The sequence below is a fragment of the Enhydra lutris genome, unplaced genomic scaffold (assembly GCF_002288905.1).
Source record: "Enhydra lutris kenyoni isolate GAN:26980312 unplaced genomic scaffold, ASM228890v2 scaffoldscaffold30, whole genome shotgun sequence".
NCBI classification, from domain to species: Eukaryota; Metazoa; Chordata; class Mammalia; order Carnivora; family Mustelidae; genus Enhydra; species Enhydra lutris.
Window position 1 is genome coordinate 4,885,989 of NW_019154114.1, and position 22,195 is coordinate 4,908,183.

General features: G+C 55.4%; 1 protein-coding gene across 6 annotated transcripts; it reads right to left on the reverse strand.

Annotated features, from left to right (window-relative positions):
- Positions 1 to 33: 33 nt before the first annotated feature.
- LOC111153034 (solute carrier family 12 member 4) lies at positions 34 to 21,873 on the reverse strand. Of its 6 annotated transcripts, none has more exons than XM_022511843.1 (24): positions 21,719 to 21,873; positions 16,961 to 17,055; positions 15,371 to 15,502; positions 11,558 to 11,704; positions 11,418 to 11,472; positions 9,583 to 9,713; positions 7,868 to 8,109; positions 7,504 to 7,718; positions 6,802 to 6,966; positions 6,625 to 6,723; positions 6,276 to 6,333; positions 5,737 to 5,911; positions 5,189 to 5,307; positions 3,625 to 3,723; positions 3,316 to 3,435; positions 3,010 to 3,114; positions 2,602 to 2,770; positions 2,120 to 2,315; positions 1,836 to 2,005; positions 1,637 to 1,750; positions 1,432 to 1,539; positions 1,045 to 1,232; positions 792 to 925; positions 34 to 612 (listed from the first exon to the last, which is right to left on the reverse strand). In XM_022511843.1, the coding sequence occupies exons 1-24, from the start codon at positions 21,831 to 21,833 to the stop codon at positions 521 to 523; spliced, it is 3,243 nt and encodes a 1,080-aa protein (XP_022367551.1). In that variant the 5' UTR covers positions 21,834 to 21,873; the 3' UTR covers positions 34 to 520. The 6 variants fall into 6 exon arrangements, with proteins under 6 accessions (XP_022367551.1, XP_022367548.1, XP_022367549.1 ...); XM_022511840.1 differs by having other exon boundaries at positions 1,619 to 1,750; XM_022511841.1 differs by having other exon boundaries at positions 1,619 to 1,750; positions 21,713 to 21,833.
- Positions 21,874 to 22,195: the final 322 nt, after the last annotated feature.

The following is a 22,195-nucleotide window of genomic DNA, read 5'->3' on the forward strand; positions in this document are numbered from 1 at the left end:
TGCCAGGGGAAACAGAGCCGGGGCAGCAGGAGGCCCAGAAGTACACAATGTTTTATTGAAAAAAGTCAGGCTCCAGCTGGCCAGTTCCATTCGGCTTGGCTTGGTGGGGGTCCCTGCCCACAGTAGCCTGAGCCAGGTCTTCCTGTAGGTGGGTGGGGCCAGACCCCCCTCCCCTGTTGCCCTTCCTCTCCTCTCTGATGGTGACATCCAAACAATAAATATGCAATAAATAGCGCTCCTGGGCAGGCTGCCTTCAAATCCCATGTGAGCCCCCCTCCCCCTGAGTCTTCTCCAGCCAGGACAGCCCTCCTGGGGTGCTGGATGGGGAAGTCCCCAGACCTCTCAGGGTCCTGCAGAACCTCGGATCCATTGGCATTACCAGCCCATGCCTGGGCTTCCACGGAGACCCAGCAGAGCTGGGTCCAGGACAGGGCCAGGCAAAGCAGGGCTGCTGGGTAGGTGCTAGGAGGAGGCTGTTACCCTGGACACCTCCACTCCGAGCCACAAGTGTCTAGCCGGCTCAGGAATAGATGGTGATCACTTCACGGCCACCGCCACGCACCAGCAGCACACGCTCGAGGCCCTCGGTCAGCACCTCCAGGAACTCCATGTCTGTAGGGCATCAGGTCAAGGAGGCAGCACCGGCACCAAGAGGCACCCAGGGAAGTTTGGCCTATTAATCAGAGCTGGGGTAACCTCGCACTCCCCGCGGGCATCTAAGGAGAAGAGCTCCTGGCCTGACCTCATGTGTTGTCCATCTCCCTACTGCTTCCCTCTCCACAAGAGGATACAGTTCTCATCACCTTCGCTGTTCTTGGGTGGGCCGGGCATGTTCAGTAGAACCAGGCGGGCATCGTGGGAGCGCGTGACAATGACTTCATTGAGCTTCACGGCAGTGTGCATGCGACGCACGTTGGACTGGTCCCTGCAGGAGATGCAGCTGATCACAGGCCCCACCCCCGGTCCACCAAAAACCTTGTCCGACCCAAGCGCATCTCCACTCCCAGACTCCTCTATGGTGGGGTCCGTTTTTGCTACACTCACGGCTTAATATGCACCAGCTCCCGGAAATTGTCAGGGGCGTGGCTAGGATCCCGGGACTCAGCCGCCATGTACTTGTCCCGCGTCCATGTCATCTGGATTTTGTCAGCGCCAGTGCCAGACTCATCCTCCTCGTCCGAGTACAGGCTTTCCAGCCGCAGGGCTGAGTGTCGGTCCTTGACCAGCTGGGCCTGAGAAAAGTCAGAGGTGGCCTTGGTGCCAAAGGAAAAGGGCGGCCTGGCTGGCCCAACATGAGCACTGGGCCTCTGGGAAATGGGTACTGACTCAGGTGAGGGTAGGTGGGGTGAGTCAATCCAATTCCTCAAACCGATGGTGTCTCTGAAGCCTGACCTGCCACACGCCCCTGCCCCAAACAAGAGAGCCACCAACCTCTCGCTCCCGCTCCGTCTTCGTCAGCCGCATCTGCCGCAGCATCTGGGAGCGCTGTTCCATCATCAGTGTCCGCTCGTAGGTGTATGCGGAGATATCACTGTTGTGCTGGAGAGAGAGAATGGGCCATGAGGAATGGGCTGCATGCGGCGGGGCAGCCACGGGGCCACAGGGGCAGGTGACTCACCATCTCTACCACCTCCACCTCTGCCTCAAGGCGCAGATGGTACAGGAAGATGGCCAGATCCTTCTTCATCTGGATGCTGTTGTCGTCCATCTGGGCCACGGTGAAGATGCGCATTCGGCACTTCCTCCACACCTGGGCCCCGGGAGCAGGTAGGCGCTTTAGCCACAAGCCACCCCACCAAGGGCCCAGCCCGCCTGCGTCCACCCAGCTGGCCCACCTTGTGCTGGCGTAGCAGGAAAGGCAAGAGCATGAGCATGCCCCCGTCGTGCACAATCCACCAAATGTCAATGTGGCCCTCCAGGTAGCGCTCATGGTTGCTGGGGTAGAAGGCGATGTTCTTGGGGACGAGTAGGGCCAGATGGGCCGCCGTGGTGCAACGCACGGTGTCTGGGAAAGAAGGCCACTGCTGAAGGCCAGCCTGTGGCCCTCAGGCCTCCACCCTTACTTGATCCCTAGCTCCTCTCCCACATGGCCCAGCCCAGGACCTGCCCTGTCACACACCGATAAAGGTCTTCCAGGCACGCGGGTCCTCACTCTGTCGCCAGCCATAGGGCCAGCCTAGCACCACGGAGTTGTGCCTCATGCCACCCAGGCCGCAAGACTGGATGAGGTGGGCCAGCCCCTCTCGCACCTTGCTGGCTACGACCACCTGGCAGAAGCCCTTCACCTTCTCAATCTCCATCATGTTCTTGATTGTCTGTAGGGAAGACACCAGGGTCAGAAGACAAGGCTGTCAGTGTTCCCTCTGCTGGGCTCCCTCTCCACAGAATGACCGGGGGGTGAGGGTCAGGGAGGAGAAGGGGGTAAGCCGTCCACCCAGAGGCCATGTTTTCAAGGCGGGACAGCGATTCCCCCTTGCCTCAGCTCTCGGGGCAGCAGTGCTGGCCACCCGGCTGGCCAGGATTAGTCCCCTTCTCCTAGGAGTTAGCAGGAGCCCAGACACCTCCAATCTGGTGCAGCACCCCGCCCCCTACAGTAGGCACCTGCTCGGCTGCCTGAGCCTCGCCATAGCTCTCCAAGAAGCTGCCCTGGATGACAGAACCAACAATGGTCAGGCCCTTGCCGGCCTTCAGCTGGGAGGCGAAAGTGAGGAGCCGCGGGTACTTCACGTGAAGGTCCTCGTCCAGCTTCAGCAGCACCAGCAGCTGAGGCCTGCAGGGCCCAAGTGGACAGCCTGAGACCTGGGCCACAGGTTTCCAGGGAGCCCCTCTCCCTCCTTTCTCAGCTCACAGGCCCCCACAGGTTTGAGAAGCAAGAATCCAGGGGCACCTGACAACCTTGGAACAGGGAACATGGACTCGGGAGGGAGAGCCAGCACCTCTTGACCTCCCACCCTCCCAACAGCCCCTGAGGATCTAGAGTGGCTCCTGCCAGCCTGGGTGTGAACTCACCGCCAGTTCTTGGTGTGGGGAGGCCCCTCCTCTAGCCGCAACAGTGCATAACGGGCAGCACTCAGGGAGAGGCCTCGGATCCCGTCACCCCACTCCTTTTCAGCCCTGTGGAGGCCACCATGAGCTGGTGAGTCCCTGGGCCCACCCGCAGGATTCCATCCGTGTGTATGTGAGGTGGCGGGCAGACAGTCCGAGTCACAGAACCCCAGCCCCACACCTGCGGCGGCTAATAGATGGCTCAGCTCCCCCAAGCCCGGCAGACAGACCACCCCACCTGCCCCAACCAGGTGGCAGCCCCGCACTCACCCTTGGTATTCGATGTACTTGTAGATCATGCCCGCAATGAGCATGGCCACCAGGGCATAGTACCAGGAGGAGACAAACATAAGGGCCAGGCAGAGGCTCATGCCCAGGAAGGACAGCGCCCTGGGCCAGAGTGGGGAAGGATCAGAATCAGGGAGATCAGTAGGGTCCCCAGCCAACCCTCCAACACCCCAATCTCTTACCAGAGCAACGCTACCCAGGAAACTCAAACCCCATCCCGGATGGGGCTCCCCTCTTCCCCCACAATTCTTGTGTCAGAGGACTCGGCTGATGGGTCCGGCTGGCGCTTACCAGTGATAGTACTTGAACCGGGGCCGCCAGTTGGGTGTCCTTAAGAGCGTCTGCACAGCACAGGCCAGGTTCACAAACAGGTAACACATCAGAAAGAACCTGCAGCACAGGGAATGGTTGGTGCAGAGCAGCCTCCTTGGCAGCCAGCGGCCTGACGTACCTGCCTTTCCTCAGGCTGGGCCTGGACAAGGAACCAGGAGTGTGTGGTGGCCCCGCCCTGTGTGGTCAGGTCTCCTCAGCTGCAGGGCCTGAGGCGGGCCCACTGTAGGGGTGTCCACAGAGCCAGTTCTCAGAGGACCAGCAAGTGTCTATAGGCAGATGAGGTGGGAAGGGGGCTCCAGGGAGGGGAACAGTGGAAAAGGATGGTGCTAAGGAGCGCTCAGTGTCAGGAGATGGATAGACAATACTCAGGTACTCAGGCTACTGGCCAGGTGACCAGTTGGATGAAGGGCTATTGTGAATGTGGAGAGGAGAACCTCCAAGGAATATGAAAGGGCCATTTTGCATACAATGAATTAGGGACATGTGGGGACTCTCGTGGGTATGGGAGGCTGGGATGTGGGAGCCTGCTGCGTGAGCCCTCCAGTTGAAGAGCACAGGGCTGAGGGAAGGGGGCACCCACTTCCACCTTCAGCTGGCAGAAAAAGGAAGAGCAAACAAGAAGCCAGGACAACTTACTAGAAAAGGCATGCCAGTGGGTAGAAACCTCTAGAACAGAGAAGTGGTCAGTCCCTTTGGGGCTGCAGGGAAGAACCACCTGATAAAGGCTGATACACCCTTTGGCCTGGGCAGTGGGGGGTCACCACCTGATGAAGATGGCAAGAATAGTTGTAGGTGCACAAGCAGGCACACACGGAGCTGGGCAGCAGAGGGTGGAGGTGAGCTGGGCAGAGTGAGAGAGAGCGATTCTGGCAGGCCTGGCTTTGGCTAGGGGGCAGTTTCAGGGGGAAAGGAGGACCTGTCAGGCCAAAGGCTGAGTGGGGCAGTGAGGGGTAGTCTGTGATAACCAAACAAGCTCGGGCGGTGGAACGAGATGTCTGAGGAGAAGCAGAGTAGCCACTGGCAGAGGGGAACATGGTGACCACAGGAGCTCTGGCTCAGGGACCCCCGGAAAATGCCACATGCTGACCAACTCCTACACGGCACCGGGGGCCTCAAATGCCCAGCTGACTCCAGAACTTTAAAAGCAAACAACTTTGAAAACAGATGGGTGGGGTAGTGGTGACTTCATCAAGGCACTCAGCACTCAGTGCATGCCCCATTGGGTGCGGAGGGCTCTGGCTGCCTGCTCTGGGAGTCTCCCACAGAGGAGTGTGGGACCTGCTGGTCTCTGTAAGATCCCGTGTAAGTGGTGGGCTCACTCTGGAACCGTCTCCATGTAGAGGCAGGCTGAGCTCTGCCATGCACACTTCTCCCCACACAGCCTGACCCCGCTCCCAGCTAGACCCTCAACACCGGACAGGGTTACACAGGAAGGTGCTGGGGGCCCCTAGATGATGGGTGCTGAGGGTACACACACCTTTCCCAAGACCATTCCCCTGCCCTCCCCTGGCCCCCAGCTCACATGGATAGAATGGGGGCCACCATGTCAAGCGAGGCGATGAGGATGCCCAGCTCGGCAATGAGTGCTGTCAGGAGGAGTGCCCACGTTGGTTCACCATTTGCCTTTCCATGGCCAAATACCTGCAGGCACCAGGGTCAGTGGGGTCAGCAAGGGAAGAAGCTGGTTCCTCACCCCCATGCCACACCCTGGGCCACAAGCCACAGCCCGGCCTCCATCATTCCTAACGCCCTCTTCTGGGGGCTTGGGTCACACCCACACCTGCCCTGACAGGTACCACAAGCTTTTCTGCCCTCCCATCTCTCCAGGACTCTCTGCTGTAGATGAGCCATACAAAGGCCATGAGGATTCTGGGCCCAAGTAGCTCTGCCAGCAGCAGGGCAGGGCCGGGCCAGGGCAGCTCTCAGCAACTTCTCACAGATGGCCACACAGCCCCAGGGCCACGAGAAGCCCCAGCATGATGCAGGGCATCCATACCCCTACCTCTCTCCCACGCCAGTGTGAGTGGCCAGGGGCGCCCAGGCTGTGGGGGGTGGTACAGATGGGCTCACCCTGAGGAAGGGAATGATGTTGTCCTTGGCGATGGCCTGCAATAGGCGCGGTGCCCCTGTGAGGCTTTGCAGGCCGGCACCACACGTTGAGAAGAAGGAGCCAATGACGATGACCCAGGGCGAAGGCCAGGCCAGTGTGCCCACCACCAGGTTCCTGCTGACGCCATCGCCGTACCTACAGGGGCCAGGCTCAGGCCATGCTCCATGCAAGGAGCCCCCAAGCCCTGCCGGGGGTGCTGCCCGGAGTGAAAGATGTCAGCAGTCAGGAAGGATGGCTACGGTGGGCAGAGTTCCGGCCCCTCAGCAGAGAAGACTAGTTCCTTAGGCCCTATCCTTTCCCTCAGCCCAGCCCTGGTCCTGAAACCACCATCCTCTCAGAAGAAAAAGTCCTGGTGGGGCCGGACTCACCTGGTGGCACAGACCACCACTGGCAACCAGCAGCCTGAGGACATGTGTGGGACCACGTGTACGAGGGGAGCTGGTGTCAGGGCAGGCAAAAGCTGAGCCCCCTGCCACAGGGAGGGGCCCGGCTCACTCACTTGTCCCGGAGTACCACACCCTCGATGCAGGCGCCAAAGAGAACCACACTGCTGAAGTCTGCAGCCGTGTCAAGGAAAGCGAGGCCTCTGCTGGCTCTGCCGCCCCCGCTCGGTCCCCACACAGAACTCACACTCCCCTCACCCCAGCCTGAGGCAGCAGGCAGCTGGGACAACCCCAGCTGAGGGTCTCGTGTCGCCACACACCTCTCGCACACGCGCATGTGAAGAATGAGGTGTGTATGTGTCCACGCGTGTGTGGTGTGTGTGTGTGCCTGCCAGCTGGTGACTTATGTGCAGATGAGGGCCTCCTGCCCCTCTCCCCACCCACCCGTGGCCTGGGAAAGGATACACACAAGGGAGGTTGTAACAATGGCTAGAATGGTCCCCACAGGGATGGACTTCTGGGCATCACGGAGGTCCCCGGAACGGTTTGAGCCAGCCATAATGCCTCCAAAAACAACAGGACACCCTCAGGGGCTCCCAAGGAGTGAGGGCAGGGCCGGGTGGATGGGCTAGAGGTACTCACCTGTTACGGAGGGAAAGAAGATGCCAACCAGCACGGTGAAGGATGTGGCGATGTCAGCCACCACGTACAGGGGCAGGCTCTCCTTGAAGCCGAGGGCATCTGTGGAAGGCAGCCCATGCTTCTCCACAACCTCGCCCTTCTCCAGGTAGGCGCTCCACAAGTTTTCTGTGGGGGCAGCGGCATCAGGACTGTGGCCCTGCTTACTTCCCAGGGGCAGTTTGGGGCAGCCCAGCCAGAAGCTGCAGATGTAAGGGTCTCGGGTTTCGGGATGTGGGGGGGGGGGCAGCATTCGCCACAGGGAAGGAGCTGTCTTGACAGAAGTCTGACAGGCAAAGGTGGCTGAACCACCATTGACCAGAGCCTCGCCACTGCCTGCCTCCTACACAGAGGCCCTTTATAGCTCCTGTGAGAATCCCAGGCAGCATCAGAGGCGGATGGCTGGGGAGAGAGGGGCTGCCAGAACTTTCTGGGGGCTGCTGCATGCCTGGGATACTGGCCAAACAGGCTCTTTTCACCCAAAACCTAGCTGCCAGGAACAAGGCTGAGAGGACACTGCTGGGCCGGGAAGGCAGCCAGACATGCCCCCCATTCCTGAGCTGGCCACACAAGGACAGCTCTGTGCTCCAGTCCCCTTCCACACTTGCTCCCTGCCTCCTGCTCAGCCCGTGTGTCAGAAGCAGGAGGATGGGAGGGACGACGTACCCTGGAGCACACCGGCAGCTGCACCGGGGATGCCAGGGATCTCGGTCACATTGTTGACCAGGAAGTAAGGGTCACAGGAGTCAGTGGTAAGGTTGGGGCTGTGGCAGAAGAGGTTCCATAGCTGAGTGGCCACTGTCTCATTGTTCATTGTGGTTGTCTTGGCACACACGTCAAACTGGTCCCGGGACAGGGTCCTGTTGCCCAGCATGCATACTCTGTGGGGAAGGGTAGGAGGGGCAGAAGCATCAGCACCTGCTCAGCCGGAGGCCCAGTGTGTTCCCATCCTCCAGTCTCTGGGACTTAAAGGCCATATCCTTGGGAGGGTTGTCAGGGCGATGCGTGGAGGTATTCCCAGGTTACTTACGGAAACACAGGAGGGTCAAAAATTGACTTGATGCCCCCAGCATAGATGGACAGGATGGAGATGATCACACAGGCCAGGAAGAGTGAAGCAAATTTGTTCACATACTTGACACCAACAAACACCACCAGGGTCATGAAGGTCAGAAAAATGGTCCCATACACCCGCATATTGTTCAAGGTAGCACTTGATGTATCGTGGGTGCCTGTTGGGTAAAAAATGGCAGCCGGCGGGGCAATGTACGTCTGAAACAAGACGGATAAAGAAAGTTCGATCTTCGTTTTTGGAAAGTGAATTCTGTCACTTTGGTTTTCTTTTTTTTTCTTTTAAAGATTTTATTTATTTATTTGACAGAGATCACAAGTAGGCAGAGAGGCAGGCAGAGAGAGAGGAAGAAGCAGGCTCCCCGCGGAACAGAGAACCCGATATGGGGCTCGATCCCAGAACCCTGGGATCATGACCCGAGCCGAAGGCAGAGGCCTCAATTCACTGAGCCACCCAGGCGCCCCTGGTTTTCTTTTTAAAAGAATATTTAGACAAAGTCATAAAAAAACATATATTTTATGATCCCATTACATGAAATATCCAGAATGGGTAAATATGATTAAAGACAGAAAGCAAATTAATGGTTGCTTAGGGCTGGGGGGAATGGGGAACAAGACTCCTAACAAGAATGGGATTTCTTCTTGGGGGGATGAAAATGTTCTAAAATTGACTGTGGTTGACGGTTGTACAACTCTGAATATACTAAAAACCATTAACTTGTATACTTAAAATGGGTAGAGAACTGCATTGTATGTGAATGATATCTTAATAAAGCTGTTGTTTTTTTTAAGATTTATTCAGACACAGGAGTCAACCTGAATAGCTAAAGAGCCAACAAATAAAATTATGTAGTACTGGATTACGAGCCAAAGAATAAATACCCAGGAGTCTGTAGTGATACAAATACACGGTTAAATAAATAAATAAACGGGGAAGAGGACACATTCTGCTTACAGAAGAAATCCAAATAATAAATGCAGGAATGTGGGAAATGGAAAACAAAAAACAACCCCTCTACCCAACCCCAGAAGATGCAGGAGCAGAGCCCTATTACAGGCAAAGGACCTGGAGGTGGGGATAGCGAGGCAGTTCCTCTTAAACATCTCCTATTGTCTGGATCCCCAGGGACGTGTACTTGTTACTCTGTGCTTCCCACGACCCCTCCATCTCTGCTCCACCAGCTGGGGCAGTTCAGTTGGGGAGGTGGCTGAGTCAGAGCGCACCTGGGGCTCATGGAGGGGGCACAGGTCCGGTGGCTGTTCACCCTTTTAGGGACAAGGATAACATGGATCTGAAGGGCCTTGGCACAGAGCCCTGGGGAGAGACAGGCACAGAGCCTACACAAGCCCAGGAGGTAGGCCCTGCAAGATCACCGAGATCACAGAGTTAAATGCAACAGTTTACAGACCACCTGCTATGGCTGAAATGGTGCCCAGGTAGATGGAACACTCAGGGTCAAGGTGAAGGCAGCCAGGCCCCTCCCCTGCCTGGCCCAAACTGGCAAGGGCTTGAAGGGGAGACTGGGGGAGCAAGGATCTTTCTCCCTTGAGAAGGCCCTCCACATAGTAAGCCCCAGCCCCTGGCCAGAGGTGATGGGAGCATGAGCAACCTGGCCTAGGGAAAAGGGACTAGTTGGACAAGAGCAGAATTGGCCAGGGCTTAGCCTAACTCACCAGCAAGATCTCAATGGCACCTAGGATGTACATGGCTGCTGCAAATGTTGTTCCCAGGTAGAAGCACAGGCCCACAGCGCCTCCAAATTCTGGCCCCAGCGAGCGGGAAATCATGAAATAGGAGCCCCCAGCTACAAAAGAGAGAGACAAGTCTGGTTCTTCTTTAAGGGGTTCCCCCCCAGGACAACCCCTCACAACCACCCAGGGTGACAGGGAATGTTTTTCCCATTTACAGATAAGCAGAGGGTCAGGAGGCTTGCCCAAGGCTGTACAGTTCGTAAGTGGCTGGGCTGGGGCTGAACCCCTTCCCAAGGGACTCCAACACCCAGCATGGGCCAGTGAAATGACTGCTTTGCTACAGCAGCTCTGATCCACAGCATGCAGCCATGTGGCCCCCTGTCCCCCAACCCTCTGCACTCAGGCCAGTCCTCACAGCCTCCTCTAGCCAGGGCTGTCCTATCTCAGCATGCCTCACCCCTCACAAGGGCTGTGTCTGTTAGTCAGACCCCTCCAGACCAAGGCAAGGGCTTGGTCCAGCTTTTTTGTCCCCAGGTTCTGGCACAGGGCTGGCCACCAGGCTAACCCTCCTGCCTGAGACTGTGCTTCTGTCAGAGCCTAATACCCCTGGCAACACTGACAGAGTCAAAACTGGGCCCTTGGGGCTAGTGAGGGTGCAGGGGACAAGAGTGACCCCATGTTTCTTGTTCAATCTGCTCCTAATAAAATGCCTCTGGTGAAAAACCTGGGAATAGGGCTCCAAAGACTTTTAAAAAGTAAATCCTTTCCAGGGCTCTACTCCTACCTCTAGGATCCTCTCCTAAGGGAGCTATCAAGGGCCTGAACAGAGATCTGTACGCAACGCTGCTCATGACAACGTTTACGATGGTGAAGATCCAGAACCCGAGAGCAGAATAATCACATAAATTAGGTAATATCTTATTGACCCTGTTTAAATGACCAAATAGCTGTTTCTAACTCGGGATGATGGGATTATGGGTACTTTCAATTTTCCTTTCTGTATTTTTCTTCACTTCCAAACCTTCTTATGGTAATCATCATATATTGCCTCCCCCCCCACCTTACTTTTGTACTAATACTAATAAAGCTGTTATTTAAAAACAAAAATCCACACAGGGGGCGCGGGGGGGGAGAAAAAAAAGTCCAGAGACAAAACCCAACTTGAATAGCTAAACAGCCAAAATGGAACAGTTTGAATAAGAGAAATAGTGATAGCACTGGCTTATGATCCAAAGAATAAAATAAATATCCAGAAATCTACATCAGTATAAAAAATGGTTGAATAAATAAATAGGGTCTCTGAGAGCGAAGTCCAATTTCATCATCTGTCGTGAAAATGAAAACCCTCTACCTTATCTTTTTTTTTTTTTTTTAAAGATTTTATTTATTTATTTGACAGAGAGAGATCACAAGTAGACAGAGAGGCAGGCAGAGAGAGGGAGGGAAGCAGGCTCCCTGTTGAGCAGAGAGCCCGATGTGGGACTCGATCCCAGGACCCTGAGATCATGACCTGAGCCGAAGGCAGCGGCTTAAACCACTGAGCCACCCAGGCACCCCTACCTTGTTTATCTTATAATCCATGTGTCTAGACTCCTTGGTGTGGGCCACCCATCACCTTGTCAGCCTGAGTACCCTTTTTTTAAAACTACTTTTAGACTAAACAGAACATAAAACATAACAGCAATCTTAAATTCCCTCAAGCAAGGGTGCTCCCAGAGATTAAGATCTCACCAGACAATGGCCTGGGGGGAAGGAGGGCATGGGCATGGGCTTCTGGACCCCTTCCTCCTACCAGGCCTGGGGTGGTGCGTACCCACCTGGAACCACACCATTGGTGGCGATGGCGCTCATGGAGATGGCCGTCAGCAGGGTCTGTGGGAAGGAGGCCTAGGTGAGCAGCTCGGCGGGGTGGGCTCAGTGCGGTGCCTGTGGCCCCCACCCCTGAGAGGATACTCACACAGCAGCAGCAGATGAGCACTATGAGGAGGGCCTGCAACACACCGGCTGTGCCCACCATCCAGGTCAGCCGCAAGAACAGGATAACCCCGAAGATATTTTGCAGACAGGGCAGGTACACCCCCATAAGGGTGCCCATGCTGGGTGCCTGTGGAGCAGGAGAGGAGGAGGGGAACACAGAACATCAAAGGGGCCCAGAGGCAGTATGGAAGGCCAGCCCCCGGTCACTCAGAAGACTCCTTATCCCCGGGGTGTTCTATCAGAGGGGTAGGTTGGAATTCCGAGTGCAGTCCTGGGAAGCACGGGGGGTTGGGGTGACACCTAGGATATTTATGCTGACTTCCACATATGAAGACAGTTTGGGACTGGAAAAGTATAAAGCCTGATTTTTTTTCAAAACCCCACATGTGAGCTTTTGAGCCTCACTTCCCTCTCAAGGCGTGGCCCCCTTCCCTTCCTCTCTTCTGTTAAACTTCTAGAAAGAAAGATCTGTCTTGGACGCCCAACTTCTCACCCAGCAGACCCCATGTCATCCATGTTAGAGTCCAAGAAGTTGTCCCTGGGACTTCCTCTCTCCAACCCCCAACTCCAGTCCTGGTGGATACCAAGTCCTGCCTCGTCTATCTCTCAAGCTGCCCTGAGATTAGGCTACCTTCCCTTAGCCTAGTCCCCTGAACCTGGGGTACCACACCTGTGGCACCACATCTGTGGCACCTGGGTGGCACTCCCCTGTGCCTGTCAACCTCTCCACATTCCAGCCCACTCGGCTGCCAGAGCAGGTCTCTGAAAACCAAGCCCAAACTCATAGTCCATGCTGAAAACTCTCTGCATTGTCCATCCTGTAATCCAGTGTGGGCCAGACTCCCTGGTTTGGGCCATAACATGAGCCCCATCACCTTCTCTGACAGCTTCAGTCCCTGATGACACTGGTCCCGCACAGCCTCTGAACCAGGACATGTGCTGGGCTCTGCCTGAAAGGGTCAGTCTTGTCTCACTGCCTGGCTAACTCCTCTTCAGTTGAACCTTCAGGTGCTTAATGGTTGCCTCGTCCAGGAAGTTCTCCTGGGTTGCCTTAGGTTGAGTTGCATCCCCTCAACACATCTGATATACATGGTAACTGTTCACTCAAATGTCTCATGGCTATACTGGGTTATAGTCGGTTTGCTCACGTTTCTATCACCAGTAGACCCTGCAGGTACCCAAAAGGTGACCCTGAGCCCAGTGAGTAGTGCCTTGAAAGGCCCCTGGGATAACCTGTTGGGAAAATCCTGCAGAAACAATAGAAACTCAAGCTGAAGGACAGGTGAGGAAGGTCCAGTGGGCAAATCCAGACAGAATTTCTCAACTCTCTAAGGGCAGAGTAGGGGTCATCCAGGAGGCCAGGGCAGAGGCTGAAACAAGAGGCAAGGCTAGCACCTTCCTGAAAGGTTCCTTTTGAGTGGAGCCTAGGGCAGTAGGGCCCTAAGAGCTTCCACAAGAGCCCCAGCAAAGCCTGCTGTCCTGGAGCTGGGGTGTCAGAGTGGCCTGTGGCCACAGGAACTCTACTGAAGGGTCCAGGTCTGGGGCAAGATCTATGTGTAGCCTAAAAGGACCTCAGAAGGGCCTGGAAAGGCCAGAGTATGAACAAATGGTCCCTCAAACTGTAGGTGACAAACACATCTCATCTGGGCTCTGAGCCCTTCATAGAGGGCCTGGACCACTCACTGGATGGTGGCAGCTCCCAGCCCCACCTCCATTCTAAGCTGAGTCACTCTGGGGAAAGGGCAGTGTGGGAAAGGGCAGGGCCGGAAATGCTTTCTGCATCCCCAAATAACCTCTGGCAGCCTCCGAAGGTCATCTGGCCAGAGGCAGAGCAGCTGCCACAGAGAGGCTGTCTTGGGTCTGGTTGGAGGCCCACCCTTCCTGCTTTAAGCCTCCTTTCCTGAGGGCCCTGCTCAGACCCGTCCTGGGTAAGGATCACAGCTCAGTGGTTACAACTCCCTAGATTCCTGCTGACCCACTGCAGACTGGACCAGCCTTCTCCTTCCTCCATGGAAAAGCCACTGAAACTGAGACACTCTGCCATCCTCTCACATCCCAACCCTAGAGCCGAGTGAGCTGGACAGGTAAGCTGAGGCTGGATCCCAGCATCCTGACAAGGCTCCTCATAGGCTAAGGGACCCTGACCCTTCACCAACACAGACTTCCGTCTGACACTCTTGTTGAGATGTGTGCTAGTCTTTCTCAGGGACCTTTTTACTTCCAACCATCAGTTCCCTGGATTCAGCCAGAAGGAACAGGGAGGAAGCTCTTACCAAGGATCCTACCACCCACTGCAAGCAACACTCTCAGAGGCTGACACACCCCTGCAGGACTGAATAGGGAGAGCTACAGACACTCGGGTGGTCCGGAAAGTGCCAGCAAAATCTAAATCACAACCAGCAGGATAGAGAGGGGGGTCAGGTCTGCGTGACCTCAAGACCTTAGCTGCCCTCTCTGAAGTGGGGGCTGGTTTGCCTCCTGGAGGAGCAAGGTGAGGGGTGCACAACAGTCCAGTGTACCCTCTCCTTGGGCCACCCCAGCAAGGCCCAAATTTCACAAGCAGGTCTGAGGCTGGGTCCCCAGTTTATCATAAACAGGAACAACTTCTATCAGTGCTGACCTCCAGCAAGAATACTACAGTTAGTGCCAAACATAAGCTTTATTTATTTATTTATTTTAAAAATATTTTATTTATTTGAGAAATAGGAGGCAGAGTACGTGTGCTTTCCTGTGCATGAGAGTAAGGGTTGGAGCAGAGGGAGAAAAGGACTCCATGCGGAGCCCGGAGCATGACACAGGGCTCAATCCCAAAGGCCAGAGATCATGACCTGAGCTGAAATCAAGAGTCAGACACTTAACCAGCTGAGCCACCCAGACAGCCCTCAAGCTTCTTTTAAATCACAGCTGTTTCCTAAACCTCAGGGAGTCGGCAGGTGGAGAGGGAGGGCTCCTTGCCTCCAAACTGAAAATATGGAATAAAACCCCAACCTTCACTTAAACTGAGCCCCATCCTACAGGGCAGCTGAGCAAGGATGTGTAAACTCATCCGAAGAGGAGAGGACGGCTGGAGGGCCAGAGACCTGGATAGTGACCAGGGATGGGGGCAGGAGAGGGAGAGGGAAGCTCCAAGAGGCAGTGTTATGTTCCAATCATGCCCTGAACTTTGGCACTTGAGGAACAAAGGGGCTGTTGGAGAGGTCTGCCGATGGAAGCAACACAGTGAGGGGCAAGTTTTGGTCACTTGATTACATCGCCCCAGTGGACAACCAGGTTCCTGATTCCCACCCTTATCCATCCTGACGGAATGCCAGGGCTCTGGCCTTCTATAGTCATCTATCTCACAGTAAACCCATAAATCCATCTTCTAGTGTACGCATTCATCTTGTCTAGCTGAGTGACCTCAGGCGAGTTACTTCATGCCTCTGACACTTAGTTTCCTTGTCCGTAAAATGAGGATGAAAGTAGCACCTGTTTTACACCTTTGTTGTGAAGATGGCAGGCAAGCAGCCAGGCCCACTGCTTAGCACGACGCCTGGCGCACAGAGAAGGCAGAGAAAAGGCAGCCATTACTCTCACTATTGTTCCTGGGGGTCTTCTTGGCCCTCTGCCCCCATCAGAGGCTCCTCCTCAGGCCACCACTTAAAGCTTTCTTGAGCCCAAGACCCTCAGTGCCCTTCATCCATGCTCACTGTACCTGCTACCCACATCCCCTGGGATGCTCACAGTTGCCAATTCCATGGTGTTGAGTCTGTCCTCCTAGGACTGGCCCCCACTACTGCCCCAACCAGCTCACCTTGGCAGCTCTCCGGCGGGCGCCCTCCCCACTCTCAGCTTCCTCATGCTCCTTGGCACCCTGTGTGAGGTTGGTGTAGCTGACAAGCTTGCCCAGAAGAGATGATACCTTTGGGCGGATGTCCAGCTCCTCCTGTAAACAGAGACACAGGGCAATCTGGCAATGGGCCCTGAAGGTGCCAGGCTACTTGTGTGTAGCCAGCAGCCTGGCTTCTGGCCCCTTGCCAAGCCCTCAAGCAGGCCTGGGCCTGATCCCACTCTTTGCCTGGGGAAGCCCAAGCCAGCCTACTGGACTGGTGTGGGCACCACACCCTCGCACGCGCCACTCAAAGGCCCAGCCCAGTGACTGCTTCTCTCTGCCTTATCTATCTTGGCTACAATCACTACCAGCCCATTTGTGAAAACTACCTGCCTCGGGTAAGGGCAGGGCAGGGCACAGCTGGCAGAAAGGCGAATGACACACTTCATCCTGAATGTTCTGCCTGGCTACTTCCCAGCCACGAGTGGCCCTCTGGTACTCACATCTGCCCACAACTCTCCCACAAAAAAAAGCCATCTCAGCGAACCAAGGAAGTCAAAAGAGGATGTCTGGAACAAGTTAAGTCTCTCTTATTTGCCCAGACCCTGAGCCTCTCAGATGGTCTTCTCCTCAGGTCCCAGGCTTTGTAACAATCCCTAAGGTAGGATGCTGGCCCCCTAGCCCATCTTCAGGTGGAGCCAGATCAAAGCCTTTGCTGCAGAAACTTGCCATTTTTCCAGGTCAGGAGGCCTCCAGGGCTCAGGCTCCCCAATCCCTGCTTGTGTCTAGGCCTTCCCTATTCCTGCACCCTTCTCAGCACCATGCCTCTATCTGCCTCTTGCCCATTTAGTCTCTCCCTGAATGTCATCTCCCTTCCAGTTCTACACACAAGGAGAAACAGGTTTGAAGTGAGAAGTGAAGATGCAGGTCTTTTGGGGCATATGGAGGCTGACAAGGAGCCCATGAGATTCCAAGGGGCAGCTGAATGTATGGGTCACCATTTAGAGGCCTAAACCATGCCTTAAATCCAGATCCAACTTCTGAGCTTGAGTCTGAAGAGGATAAAGTTCAAGTTCAGAGGCATAATATTGAGAACGTTTGCAGAGAAGTGTCCACTAAGCCTGCAGATGTGGAGACGGAAAGGAGATCCAGTAAGAAGGACCAGTACTCTATAAACATGAAGACAGAGTTAGAAGAGCCAACCAGGGAGAACAAGGAAGAGTTCACAGGAGAGGGAAAAATGAGAAGTCCTGTAAGTAAAGGGAAGAAAGGAAATCCCAAGATGAGAAATCCTGACAGGTGGTCACCTGGCCAAGGGGCTACACAGAAATTAAAAGTACATACCCCTGGAGGTGATAATGGTGTAGGGTTGTGAGTGGCCTCTGGGAAAGCAGTTTCAGTTCAAAGGGCCACGGGAAATAGGCAGACAAGGGGAGACTTTAGGAGGAGCTGAGATATTAGGTGACATAACTGTCCAGACTGCCTGCTTAGCATAGGCTTGAGTCCTGAAGGGTCCCTGCCCCCCCGCCACCTGCCTGCCACATCTGTGGCCCAGAATGGCTGCTCAGCTACCTCAAACAGTGCCAGGTTCCTGTCGTAGTAGTCACTTCCTCTGGAAGCCTCCAAGGGACAAAGAAAAGGGCTGCTCTCTCTGTGGTTGCCATGTCCTATGGAGAGAGAGGGACAAAAATCTCAGTCAAGGTCTGCCTCCTGAGTCCCCAGCTTGCCTGCACCCCAGCCTACAAGCCAGCCCACAAAACATATCTCTGTGGAGCATTTTAGGGGCCAGTGTATCAGGCTGGGCCTGTTTCCCCATCATACTCTGCCGTGAAGAGCCATAATTAGCAGAGTGACCAACGACTAAAAGCCAGCCCAACACTTCCTCCAAGGCAGCTATGTGAAGGGCCCAGACACACTACTTCAACCACGTGTTAAGGCCAAGGGGCGGAGCCCGATAGGAGGGGCGTGGCCAAGTCCTGGCCAGCCCTCCGACCGTCCCAGACCCGTACCCCCACCCCCACCCCCGACTCCCATTTTCCAGGTCCATCTAGAATACCCAGCATGCTGGGTGCCGAGGGCTCAGCGTCCTCAGGGCCCGACTGGGCGCTGCCCTCCAGATAAATGAAGCCACACAGGGTGCCTTCAGCGGCCATGGCCAGCAGGCCGCCTGCTCGCTATCCCATCATGCACTGGGCGGGGGGCGTCCTGGAGGGCAGCGCAGGGCATGCTGGGAGGAGGCAAAAGGACTGTCCAGACGGCGGAAGTGGTGCAAGGAGCCACGTAGGGTCGCCAAAGAAAACCCTAGGAGAAAGCCAGGCCAGGTGGGTGCTGTTGGTCTCCCTTCTAGGTCCCAGCAACTTGCCCCAGATTAGGAGCGGGCTGATACCAGCCTTCACCCAGCATCCCGGCTGGTGAGCATCTCCGCTTCCAAGCTCAAACTAAACCTCGCGGAAAGGAAGCGGGAAGACCCTTTTTTAAATAAGCCCGCCTCAACCCGAAGCTCAGCTGCTTTTTCTGGTTGCTCAGCATTCGAATTCTCCCGTTTCCCAGACTTTATCCTTTTTCTGTCTCTGTGGGTTACATTCCCAGTTTTCCATCGAATAGGCAGAGGACACCAAGTACGCTTTTTCTAGTCAGTAGGTGCCTTTGTCCCCCTCTAGACAGTGTGGCAGCTGCGGCGGTGGCTGGAGGCCTCATAGCAAACGGAAAGCTGTCATCTTGGGCCACAAAAGCCATGTTGGTGTTGGATGGCAATAACCGTGGCAGCGGGGTTGGCCTAGTATCCAGTGATGTAGGTGGCAATAGAATTGTCATCACCGACCGACTAGTGGTGTCCCAGCCAAACACTGGCCAGGCCTGGTTTTGAATTATGTGCCAACCCTCCCTGGTTCAGTAACTCCAATTCATTTATCTTATCTGCAGCTAAGAGTGCTGAATGATGCTTCCTCCATCTGATACATTCTCTTGCCATCGGCATAAGATTTATCTTGCCTTCTCTGAGCGGACAACATTCAGTAATAGGTGCTGCACTGTGGATTCTTTATTGCTCAGAGACTGACGGGTAAAGTGTGCTGATGAAAATTTTGGGGCAAAGTCAGCTCTTTGTTCCCATAGCATGTGAAAGGGATGTATCACCTCATGTAGGAACCTGAACTATCTAAGTGAGACAAGCAGCTCAGTCCTATGAGCTACACAATTGTATGTAGGTCAGGGCCAACAGCACGCAAGCAAGACAGCAAGCAAGAGTTCAAGCCAGCCCACTGGGTCATGTTAAAGCCTCATGGGGTCATTTAGCTCCTCAGACACTCTATGAAATTTGCTGTACCCTTGACACTTGTTCAGGATCAGGATAAGGAGCTACAAGAAAAGTCAGAAAACCTAGTAACACTGCTCATTACATTAACAGCCCTTCAGTGAGAAGCCTCTGAAAAGTGAAAAGTGTGACCAAAAAAAATGTCTCTCCTGAGTAAGTCAGATGCTTCATTTTGTCAGAAAATGGCAGCTGTAGACTGCATCTTATTTCCCTTCCTGCCTTGGCTGCCAGGAATCTCCAAGCTAAAGTTACTCCTTAGGTACAGTCACCATCTGTCTCATCTCAGAGTCCTTTCCCTCTTCCTCTTCATGGTTATGATCTTTCTGACTGTGACAGTGCTTTGGGGAGACACTTTTGTTGCATTGATCTCTTCTGACCCTTTTGTGAAAGTAGGCTGGAAATAAATTATAAATTATGCTAAGCTTGTGCACTGCAGCCTGTCCCACCATTGTTGCCTATCTCTCTGAAGAGACAGCACTGGTATCCAGAAAATGCAGAGTTGAGCACATAGCAGTCCCCTCTGCCAAATGCTTGTGAATAGTCCTCCCAAACCCACCTGGTCCTTGTCTCTCCAGCCATGACCCAGAGTGGCTGAGAGCCTATCCAAGGGTTGCCTTTAGTACTTATAGCAGCACTCCAATAGATATTATTTATTTCCTTTTACTAACAAGGAAAATAAGGCTCAGAGAGATTCAGAGACAAGGTCACCCGGTGAGAGGAGACAAATTTGGGTCCCAAGATCCACCAGAATCAGGTGGGAGCTAAGCTGCAAGTTTCCTACTCCACTCTTCTGGGCCCTGGTTCATCCCAGGATGCACCTCAGGGTACAGGTAGCCTTTAACCAGAGAAGAGTGGCTGGGGTTTGCAGTTAGCCCAGGGTGCATACACCCAAGGTTCTTGGCGCTCACATGGCTGGCAGCCTAGCTTGGATTCCAGACCCTCCCTCTGTGTGACCTAGGGCAACCTCCTTACCCTTTCTATCCTGCTTTAGTTTCCTCTTCTCTGAAGTAGAGATAGTAACACCCACTCTTGCAACGACCCAGATGCATCAGAAAAGGAACAATCTGGCGCCAGACACCCAGCAGTCATTCCTTGGATTTCCCCAAAGATTCGTTTAAGGACAGCTCCCAGGGAACTGTGGGAAGGTGGGGAGACCTAAGCAGTGCCTGAATGTCTGTACTGCCCTCAGCTATTCCAGAAATTCCAGGGCAGGTCTGGACATGCCTGCCAGGCCAAAGCTACTCAGATACCAACCTGAGACCCCCAGTGAACCAGGGCATGGCGTAGTCCTGGGGACTTCCTGTGAGGTCCACATAACTGTGTGTTCTTGCCAACAGCTATGAACACACCAGCTACAAGTGGGGATCCAGGTGAGAGTCCTCATCCCTGTGCTCACAGGGATTTGCTAGGGGTACCCCTCTAGAACCTTCCTACCCCCTGCTCACAAGCCATAGTGGGGTGGATGAGAGGCCCATTTACACCCCTTGGAGCTTAAGTATAGGCCTTGAGAGAGTCAGGTACCAGGTTGGAGTGGCCCCATGAGATGGACCTGAGGCTGTTTTTGTGCTCCCTGTCCTTTTGCAGTCCCTACCAAGAAGGTTCATAATCACTCACCAGGGCGCAGAGCGTCCCCCATACTGCAGACACAGCCAAGTTCTGGCTGAAAAGGAGCAAAAGGAGAAGGAGGGGGACTAGTGGGAGGAGCTGGCTCAGCTTGGAGGGACCTGGCAGGAATCAGCCAATGTAGCTCCAGGTCCCCCCCCCCCCCAGTCACCCTGGGACTCCAGGGCGGGGCCAGAGGCTTGGCTCAGCTCTGCTTGCCCACTGGTCCAGGCTGATCTGGGGATGCAGCCCCGCCCAGCCTCTGTGGGAAAAGAGCCTCCCAGGGCTAACAGGGAATCAGGGGACACTGGCTCTTGCTGACCACTGGAATAAGGCTAGGGGCAGTGGTGGAGGTGGAGTGTGTGCATGCACACAGCTGTAAACCTTCATAATGTCTAGGAGCCCACTCCACTGTCCTGTGCCATCTCCACATACAGCGGTCAGGTGTGATACAACGTCACACTTGCGCAAGAACATATATATACTGCTATTTGCACAGACATGCTTTCTAAGAGAGTCCTAGCAAGGAGAGCCCCTCACCCCCAGGGATTCCTAGGGTGGGAGATGGAGAAAGGGGCTTGGGAGAGGCAGGAACCTGGAAGAACAGAAGCAGGACCACCTTCAGGCCCAATTCTAACACCTAGGTTAAAGGTTAGGGCGCTGGAGTTTCTAAGCCTGGGTTTGAATGCCCTGGGGCAGATTTAATAACTGCTCCACTCCTCAGTTCACTCCTTCCTAAGCGTGAGTAACAGGACCTATCCCCTGGGCAAAATTGGGAGGATTAAACGAGTTAATTCATGTGAAGCCGCGAGACAAGCCTGGTTCTGCGTCGTGCTTCACAGATGCCCAGGGGACCTCCAGCTCTGAGGTAAAATCAGCTGGAGTGCACTCACAGGCAGTTACCCCTAGAGCCCCCCCAGGCAGACACAACCTTCTTTCCTGGCTCCGGGAGGAGAGAAAAGAGAGGGTAGTGTCAGGGGCTGAGTCGCTGAAGCGCAAATGGGCAGGCGAGGCGAGAGGAGGCTGGGAGAGGTTCACAGAAGGTCTTGGGAGTGGGGCCTGGGTTGCGGCTGTGCTCCCAGTCGGGAAGGGCCAGAGATGGGTGCTCCGCGCTATTCTCGATCCGGGCGGCCCCGCCGGCCTGGCCTCCTTCGTTGGCCACGTCTGCAGCTCCCGCCCGCGGCCCGCAAGGGAGGAGCTGGGGTGGGGAGGGCGGCCCAGCCGCGGGCTCCGGGGGCCGCAAAAAAGTAGTGTCTGCGTGCGCGGAGCGAGAGAGGTGGCCCAGGGGCAGACTAAGAAAAGTTGGGCCCCCATCGACGTGTGCTCGCACGGTTCGGGGGTCTCTGCGAGCGCCAGCCACGCGTGGCCCGCTCCCCTGCCCCCCCCACCAAAGCCCCCACCGGGAGCGCCCTCACCGTCCGAGTCCTCCCGCTCCGCGCGCTCCCCGTAGTCCACCCAACTGAGACCCTCGAGGTTGTCATAGTCGCCGCGCCTCGGCCCATCCACCGGCACCACGGTGAAGTGAGGCATGGCGCGCGCTCGGCCCCGCGGCCCCGGCTGCCTGCCGGGCTGCCCCGCTGTCCCGGGCCGCCGCGCCCCGCCCGCTCACATTCCTCCCCGCTGCGCTCACTTCCTCCGCCCGCCCCCCGGGCCGCCCCTCAGGGGCGGGGGAGCAGGAGGGACTCGGGCCAGCTCCTCCCCGAGGGGGGCCTAGGCGAAACGACACCCACCCCCCAACCCCAGCGGTGCCACTAGCAGCTCCCCGCCCTGCAGAGAGCCCAATTCCTGTGTGACCTTGGTTGAGGGACCGCCCTCTCTGAGCCTTAGATGTGATTCTTGTAAAATGGGGAAATGCGCTCCATGAGATGGGGCTCGGGGTGCACGGGCTTCTG